The sequence below is a fragment of the Triticum urartu genome, chromosome 4 (genome assembly GCF_003073215.2).
Source record: "Triticum urartu cultivar G1812 chromosome 4, Tu2.1, whole genome shotgun sequence".
Taxonomy (NCBI): domain Eukaryota; kingdom Viridiplantae; phylum Streptophyta; class Magnoliopsida; order Poales; family Poaceae; genus Triticum; species Triticum urartu.
The window spans coordinates 581,612,041-581,620,777 of NC_053025.1; the positions used below are offsets into that span (position 1 = coordinate 581,612,041).

General features: G+C 50.8%; 3 protein-coding genes across 3 annotated transcripts; all 3 read left to right on the forward strand.

Annotated features, from left to right (window-relative positions):
- Nucleotides 1–912: 912 nt before the first annotated feature.
- Nucleotides 913–1,559, forward strand: LOC125554246 (flowering-promoting factor 1-like protein 5). Its single transcript, XM_048717825.1, has one exon. The coding sequence runs from the start codon at nt 963–965 to the stop codon at nt 1,296–1,298; it is 336 nt and encodes a 111-aa protein (XP_048573782.1). The 5' UTR covers nt 913–962; the 3' UTR covers nt 1,299–1,559.
- A 3,072-nt stretch (nt 1,560–4,631) lies between these two features.
- Nucleotides 4,632–5,126, forward strand: LOC125552880 (flowering-promoting factor 1-like protein 5). Its single transcript, XM_048716587.1, has one exon. It carries the CDS (start codon nt 4,716–4,718, stop codon nt 5,025–5,027), a length of 312 nt encoding a protein of 103 aa, XP_048572544.1. The 5' UTR covers nt 4,632–4,715; the 3' UTR covers nt 5,028–5,126.
- A 197-nt stretch (nt 5,127–5,323) lies between these two features.
- LOC125552879 (xyloglucan galactosyltransferase KATAMARI1 homolog) lies at nt 5,324–7,553 on the forward strand. Its single transcript, XM_048716586.1, has one exon. The coding sequence runs from the start codon at nt 5,989–5,991 to the stop codon at nt 7,402–7,404; it is 1,416 nt and encodes a 471-aa protein (XP_048572543.1). The 5' UTR covers nt 5,324–5,988; the 3' UTR covers nt 7,405–7,553.
- Nucleotides 7,554–8,737: the final 1,184 nt, after the last annotated feature.

An 8,737-nucleotide genomic window follows, 5' to 3' on the forward strand; every position in this document is an offset into this window, starting at 1 on the left:
CAACGACGACAACAACAGCTTAGGGCGTTGTTCCTTAGGGGCGCATGCACAAAGACTTATCAGCTATCATTGGCAATGCCACACCGACTTCAGTACGGGAGCAGCGACAACGACACTTCAGCGGCTCGTTCGATGGTCCAGGGTCCTCGGTGTAGTCATTATTATTTTTGGAGTGCTTTGTACTCCCTCCGTTTCTTTAAAGCCCGCATATAAAATTTGGTCAAAGTCAAACTTATAAAGTTTGACCAATTTTATTGGAAAAAATATCAACATCTACAATAATCAAGCTATATGGTACGAAAACTAATTTCATGATGCATCTAACAATATTGATTTCATATTGTGAATCTTGATATTCTTTTCTATAAATTTAGTCAAAATTGATAAAGTTTGACTTTAATCAAATCTTATATGCAGACAAAAAGAAACGGAGAAAGTACTACTTTTGATGAAGCTTTATAATATGTCTGGATATTATGTCTTCTGTACCTGATCTTTTCCGCATTCTTATACCATCCTCACACGCTACCTACTCCACTCGACATCGTTGAAAGACGCACGCATGCATATTCGAGCTAGGGCCTAGGTGCACGTATCACATGCGCGCGGTACTGTTGCCGCGCGCCATCACCTCCATATCTTTTCCGAATGCATATCTCGGCAGCCGGCCACCACCTGCTCGATTTGGCAACTACGCGGTTGCCCCAGATTAGCCCCGGGGCCAAGTTGCAGCTAGCTAGCTAGCTAGCGTGCAATGGAGGCCCCATGACCGCGTCGTGCACGCCCCCTGTACGTTCCTTGGCCCATGCTCATGATGATTGGCGTGCATTATTGGTACGCAAGCCACCGCGCCACGTCGACGGCGACGGCAACGGCAACGGCGACCATGATAATATATTTAAACATGTGCCTCACGCACGCACCAACAGTCGCCACACTAGAGCTAGCCAGAGAGACCGACCATGGCGGACGGAGGCGTGTGGGTGTTCCGGAAGGACGGGGTGATGGAGCTGGAGAGCGCGGCCGGGTCGACGTCGAGCCGGAGCGGGCCGGGGAACAAGGCGCTGGTGTACGTGCCGGCGAACGAGACGATGCGGTCGCTGCAGGCGCTGGAGCAGCGCCTCGGCGCGCACGGCTGGGAGCGCTACTACGAGAACCGCGACGTGGTGCAGCTCCACCGCCGCGACGGCAGCCTCGACCTCATCTCGCTCCCGCGGGACTTTGCGCAGCTCCGCTCCACCCACATGTACGACGTCGTCGTCAAGAACCGAGGCCACTTCAAGGTCCTCGACCTCTAACATCTACTAGTAGTCTGTAGTAGTAGTATACTCACGTACGCAACCACTGCTTTCCCGGTCAGTTAAGCTTGCAACCTTAAGCTCTGTGTGCATGCTAATTCACTATACGGCTGGTATATCGTTGTGAGTATACTAACAATATATCTATTGTACTATGTGTATGGTATTATCCGAGTTCGTGCCCGTCTCGAGTACTAGAGTGACTATTTCGCAAAGAAAAAAAAAGTACTAGAGTGACAAGCTATACTCGTTACGATTGAATCTTGATCGTTTTTTGTGTGTTTGTTTATGTTAATTAAACCCTTGTGTTTCAATGTCCAACTGTGCGTACATATGCTGGCTATGAGTAACTGACGTGGCCCAGCTGGCCCCATGTTCGTGCATTGAGGCTGAAAACGTATTGGGTGGCTAACAGGAGCAATCAAAATTGCTATTCCTAGGAACCGATTCCACGGAAATGCTACGTGCTGTGAGATAACCAATAACCGTCAAGAAAAGAATTGGGGAACAACTGAACGCAGATTGAAGTGATGTGTAAGAGTTTGGTAAAACCAATGTGTAAGGGCATCTCTAATGCCGATTCTCAAATTTTTTCCCGCGTCCGTCCGTGAATAGGGAGAATCAGTCCTCGAACATGGATGCGGGAGCCGGCCATCCAATGCTATCCGGATACAACTGAAACAAGATTTGAACAAAACGGACAAAATTCATGAAAACAGGCTGGATTTTGTATAAACGAACGAAATTCATAATATTCGGACATATTTTAACTAAACCTGGCTCTAATATAAACCTAATCTAAATGATCGTTGGCGTCTGCCCATGTGTGACCACCGCGAAAATGTAGCTCCAGCTCCGCCTTCATAGTCTCCAGCTCTGCCTCCGCAGTTTGAGCGACTAATCGGCTGACAATGTTGATCTCAACCAGCTTGGCTTCAACGGGAGAGGAGGAGTGGTGGCCTTCCTGGGACCCGAGTGCCGGCAAGCTCCCATGCTCTACTCTTCCTGGTTGCCGGCGGTGCTCGTGGACGTGCCAACTTCATGGTCGTGGCGGTGGGGGCGCGACCGTGGCGGAGCTGACGATGTCCTTCACGTTGTCCCTCTTGCCGAACATCTCATCTGTCGTCTCGTCCATCTCCTTGTAAGCATCCTGTAAATCCACTTGATACTGGATGTACCACTAGCGGTCATGGCGGGTTTCGCGGGTCGTGCAGTAGGAGTCAACCAGTGCCTCCTGCTCGGCCATGCCCACGTCCAGCACTATGGTCGTGCCGGCGGCGAGTTGCTCCTCTGCGCGTCGGTGCTCGATGAGGAGGTGGAGGTTGTACGTCTGGTCAGCTTGCGTCTGCCGGAACTTGGCCTCCCGCTCCTCCAATACCATGTCCGCGTAGTGGGCACGAGTCTCGTTGATGGAGTTACCGGCATGTAACGGTGAGGGTGGCGCCGGCTCGTCCTCGGCCATGTCCTTCATTGAGACATCTGCAGCGCCGGTCTCCGTCTGTCTGTCGGCCTGCCAGCCGGCTGCAATGAGGTGATTTCCTTTTTCTTCTCGGATGATTGGCCGTCCCAGATAGCTTTGGAGTTTGAGGAGGCCATGGAGGGCTGGGACGGACCTACGTACACGCAACCGGTATCACAGGCTAACCGGTATCACAGGCTAACCGGTATCACAGGACACCGGGTAATTTTTGTGATTACGTGTATCTAAGTAGCGCAAGTTTTTTTGTTTGAGACGACATATAAGTAGCGCAAGTAGTCGTGTGACACCGGTAAAAGGTATCGATGGACACCGGCTACACCCATCTGATCTGACGGCCCATGTGGTCAACTAATACGTGATCAGTCTGATTGATTGAGTGCCCCTAAGAAAATCTGACTGAATGACGTGTCGTGGGCCTGTCTCCTACTGGTTTCTCCCCTCCTCTGCCTGATTCTTTTTTTTTTTGCGGGGTCCTCTGCCTGATTCCTGTTCGGCAACCCGCCGCACACCTTGCGGCATGCCGGAGTTTTTTTTTTTTTTGCGGGGTAAAAAGATTGTATTACTCAAGAGCACACGAATTCGTCCCTACACAGACTAGGGACATTAGCAGGTCCGGAGTTGCTAGATCGCTGGAGAAACATTACGGCAAAGGCAACTCGATCATCCCTTCATGCATCTATTCCATCTAATTATTGCCATCCAATTGGATTATTGTGAATTTCTATTTTTTGGAGTAATTCACATCTGTTTGAGAATTCTATTTCTATGACATCTCAATTTTTATAGTGGTTCATATCTATTTGCAAATTAGATTACTGTGATATTTTAGTTTTGGAGCGATTTTCCAATTTTAACAATCATCTTTGTTTTCATAGTTTGGAGTCTTTTATGCTCTACTACTATTATTATTCTACGGTATATAATCAACTAGTATCTCAAATGAAACGATTTATTTTACCCACTTGGTAAGCATTTCATTGTTGAACATTTTTAACTATTGAGTTTTAATTTTTATGCATGGCTATATAACATTACTTGATATCCATGCATATGTGATGGGACTATACTGGAACACCGGGACATTTTCCTCCTAGGTCCACCCCTGATGGAGGGCATGTTGCAGAGAGGAGGAAGGGAGTGGAGGATAATGGATGCGGCTATGGCCGGACCTACAGTTTCTATAGCAGGGAGATGACAAGGCAACCGGCGACGTAATTAATGACGGGTGGTAGACGGACGAACGGGTGGCGTCGGTTCATCGTTTCTCGGCAAACACACAAATGTTAAATGTAGGCAGGCAAACGGACGGGCTATTGTTTGAACGGGCAGCCACATGCACCAGGAAGAGGCGCGGCCGGCGCGCCGTTTTTGATGTCCTGAGCGTTATGAGAGGTCATGTCGCTCTGAGCCGGCATGAATGCGGCACTGATGCTCTGGAGCAGCACTGCTGACCTTTTTGAACGGGGCCGCAGGGTTTTTTGGTTTGCCAAATTAGTCAAGACGTGGCAGTGATGCGGCACAACTGTGTTGAATGGCAAAACATATCCACATCGTGCGGTTCGGACTGTTACGCGGCAGTACGAGGGTCGGCGAAATGCTTTAAGAATAGCATTTGCTCAGGAGCAATGATATCGTTGTCGACTCGTCGGGGCTTGTGGCGGAAGTTGGCAGCTCGAATTGGAAACTACAAACGATGCCCGGATTGGGCCGGGGTAAAGTTGCAGCTAGCTAGCTAGCTAGCGTCCACGTGAAGCCCCTCGACCTCCTGTGCATACGCTGGCCCACGTTACTTACTGCCTTGCATTATTGGTACGTAGTACTCCGCCGTGCAACGGCAATGGCGACGACGACGATTTTATATTTAGACATGCGCCTCACTCAGTCCGCAGGAGCCGCATGCGACGCTGGAGCTAGCCAGAAACACCGGCACCTCATCGATGGCGGCGGGCGGCGTGTGGGTGTTCCGGAAGGACGGGGTGATGGAGCTGGAGCGGGAGGCGTCGAGCCGGAAGGCGCTGGTGTACGTGCCGGCGAACGAGACGATGCGGTCGCTGCGGGCGCTGGAGCGGCGGCTGGCGTCGCTGGGATGGGAGCGCTACTACGAGGACCGCGCCGTCGTGCAGCTCCACCGCCGCGACGGCAGCCTCGACCTCATCTCGCTCCCGCGAGACTTCGCGCGCTTCCGCTCCGTCCACATGTACGACGTCATCGTCAAGAACCGAGGCCACTTCAAGGTCGTCGACCTCTAACTCTGTAAGCATCCTGTGCGTCTCACTCTCACCGCCCAGTCAAAGCTTGCAAGGTGAAAAAAAACCCTACTTTCCCCGGCCAGTCCAGCTTGCAAGATGTGTCTGTGTGTTGATCGTTGTACGGTGTACGCGTGATCGATCCTTGTGTAACAAATGTATGCCTTGTACTGTTTGACGATTTCCGTGTTCGTACGACCCATCCAATCTGTTCTTAATTTTGAGTGTGGCTAGGTCTCAGTCAAGTTACATAAGCAAGCGAGAAAAAAACTAAAAAAAAATTTGCATGAATCTCAATGGAAAATCTTATGAATATAGCATCAACTGAGACTTAGCAAGACTGTTTAATTTTAACCGTGCGTATTGCCTCGAATAGCCGGTGTGGCCAAGTTGCATCCAAAAATAATGAGGTTATCTTTCTAGATTGGGTTCTACAGTACAGTTGAGCGTTGGCTCCCGCAGTTGAAAGTCATTAGATTAATATATCATACATATCATAATATTTTATGGTATTATGCCTTCAATGAATAAATCAAACCCTAAGTCAAACTGAACTATCACCAAATCAAACCCTAAATCGAAGCCCTGTCAAGCTCGAGTTTTTCTTACTCTGCGCTACTGGTAGGGCTACTGGTAGGAATGTACTAGTACCTTGGTAGAAATGGCACGACAAATAATCAGGTTACTCGAGTGGCAATTAACGTGGAGATCCTGACTACGCATTTATCACCCTGGTGTCAACGCTAATCTCTGTCCCGTGTGCAGTAGTATCAAACAAGCAATGAATCCATGTAGCATGGTGGATGCCTAACATAACATCGATCTTCTCGGTCAAACGACTATGAGTCACAAAGTGACACATCGACGTTTCTATAGGCTCTCGTAGCATCCCATCTTACCACCAACAGTTCACAAATTACAGCACTGGCGGTCAATAGCGTCTGCCCATTTTTCACGCTTCGGGATGCGTCAGCTAGCCAAACCCGGCGCGCCCAAAGGGCGGTCGCGCCGGGCCGTCGCCGGAGCCAAGGAGAAGGCGGTGGCCGGCTCATTCCGGCGGCTGTGCTTCGCTGCCGTCCTCGCGGTAACCTTCTTCCTCTACTACCGTTTCTCACAGCTGGACGACCCGTGCCGGGGACGGTACATCCACGTGTGCAAGCTGCCGCCGCGCTTCAACACCGACATGACGCGCGACGCCTGCCGCGGCGATGGGCGCTGGCCCGCGGGCGCGTGCGAGTCCATCGACAACGCCGGCCTCGGCCCGCCGCTCGCCGACCCGGCCGACGGCGTGCTCACCGGCGAGGACGGGTGGTACGGCACGCGCCAGCTCGCCCTCGACATCATCTTCCACAACCGGATGAAGCAGTACGAGTGCCTCACCAACCACACCGCCGTGGCCACCGCCGTCTTCGTGCCGTTCTACGCCGCCCTCGACTTCGCCCGCTACGCCGGCCAGGACAACGTGACGCGGGACGCCGCGTCGGTCGACCTGGCGGAGTGGCTCAAGTGGCGGCTCCTGTACGATCAGCAACGGCCCCAGGACGGCCACGACAATTTCCTCGTCGCCGGGAGGACGGCGCGGGACCTGGCGAGGGATGGCGGCAACTCCGGCGGCCCGAACTGGGGCACGAACCTCCTCGCCAGGCCGGTTGGCCGGAACCTGTCGGTGCTCGTCTTGGAGTCGTCGCTGGCGCCGAACGCGAGCGAGTTCGCCGTGCCGTACCCGACCTACTTCCACCCCAGGACCGACGCCGACGTGTTCCGGTGGCAGGACAGGGTGCGCGGCCTGCAGCGGAAGTGGCTCATGGCGTTCGTCTCCGGCAAGCCGCGGGGGACGGAGAAGGCAGCAACGGCGACCATCCACGACCATGTCATGGCCCAGTGCAAGGCGTCGGACGCGTGTGGGCACCTGCCGCCGGACCCGGACTGCGCTACCGGGACCGACCACGGTGAGTGCCACTCCCCTGTCAAGGCCATGCGGCTGCTCCAGAGCGCGACCTTCTGCCTGCATCCACCGCCAGGCGGCTCGCCCCCGTCGTACACGCGGCGGTGGGTGTTTGACGCGATGGTGGCCGGGTGCATCCCGGTCTTCTTCCACCCGGCGTCGGCGCACCTGCAGTACAGGTGGCACCTCCCCGAGGACCACGCCAAGTACTCGGTGTTCATCCCGGAGGCCGGCGTCCGGGCGGGCACGGCGAGCATCGAGGCCGTGCTCCGGGCGATCCCGGCGGCGACGGTGGCGCGGATGCGGGAGGAGGTGGTGAGGCTCATCCCGCAGGTGGTCTACGCCGATCCCCGGGGGAAGCTGGAGACTGTCAAGGACGCCTTCGACATCGCCGTCGACCGGATGCTCGACAGGGTGGCAAGGCTCCGGAATTAATTAATTTTCTCGCACAAATTTTGTAACGAAGTTTTGCGGACAACTTTTGTCACCTATTCAAACGTTCTTTCGCGTAGGGATCATTGCAGCATGACACTTCGAATTGGTTTCGGAAACTATCTAGCAATACCCCGCATATGGTTCAGTCACTTCACTGTGTTTTGTCGGGCAGTAGATATTTTTCTCTGTAAATTTTAGGGAGAAAACGGACGGAAAAATACATTAAAGAAACAAAACTCAAAAAGAAAACGAACTAGAGCTTGAGGATGTAGGGTAAACTTAGAAAAAATCATCACTTCACTGTACTACTTTGACTATGTCTTGAGCAGGTGAGGCTCCGTCTCCCACGGTCTCGTGCTCGACGCTGCGTAATTAGCAAGTGGTAAACAGTGGATTACGGGATCCATCGAGATGCTTAATTTTAATCAGGTATATGAGGGAACCGAAATGACGAAAAAAAAAACACGCGAGATCCGTATTTTACGGATCGGCTATTCTTTCAACTTGCCGACGGCCACCTCCTCTTATGCGCACCTCGCCGTTGGACATGGAGTATCTACTCCCGAGCTCAAATGCTCCCTTATAAACAGTAAAATAAAAAAAACTGAACTTTTTTGTGGCAAACTTTGACAATTTTTTGTATGGTTGTAAAATTTCAGCACGGAATGACATTCATAGAAGTCGTGGCAAAAAAACAAAATCGTTGTTCCAAAAATACTAGTTTTGAAAAGATTTTAGAGTGTTGATCTTGTTTTGCGACACCTTCCAGGAGGGTCATTTTGTGCTGAAATTCTGTAAGCATATAAAACATTTGTCCAAGTTTATCACAAAAAAATTCAGAGTGTTTTTACTTTTTTCGTTCTATTTACTGTTCATAAGGGAAAATTTGAGCTCGGGAGCAGAATATGACTTTCGATCGCCGTCCTCCTTTATATCCCCCGGCCTGCAGTACATATTCCGCGCCTTAAGCGCCGGTCACCTGGCCCACAGTTCCTATTTCGTGCCTCCACTGCACTGTGAATGTAAATGGAATGGCCCATGTAGGTTTTTGTTAGTCGGTTTTTTTGGAACCTTTTCAATGATTGTATTGATGTTTTTTTTGTATTCTTTCCATTTTTTTCTTTTTTCGTTTATATTATTTCATTTTTCGTTTTTATCAAATTCATGAACTTTTCACAAATCCATGAACTCTTCTCAAATTGTTTTTTTATTCAGTGATATTTTATTCAAATCCATGATTTTTTTCTTAAATTCTTCAAAAAAAATGTAGTACAAATTTTATGAAACATTATGATTTTTTTACAATTTTGGGATTTCTTCATTCTTGCTAAAA

What these genes read in the sequence shown, in the direction of transcription:
- LOC125552880 (XM_048716587.1), top strand. Translation starts at nt 4,716, where the DNA reads ATGGCGGCGGGCGGCGTGTGGGTGTTCCGGAAGGACGGGGTGATGGAG.
- LOC125554246 (XM_048717825.1), top strand. Translation starts at nt 963, where the DNA reads ATGGCGGACGGAGGCGTGTGGGTGTTCCGGAAGGACGGGGTGATGGAG.
- LOC125552879 (XM_048716586.1), top strand. Translation starts at nt 5,989, where the DNA reads ATGCGTCAGCTAGCCAAACCCGGCGCGCCCAAAGGGCGGTCGCGCCGG.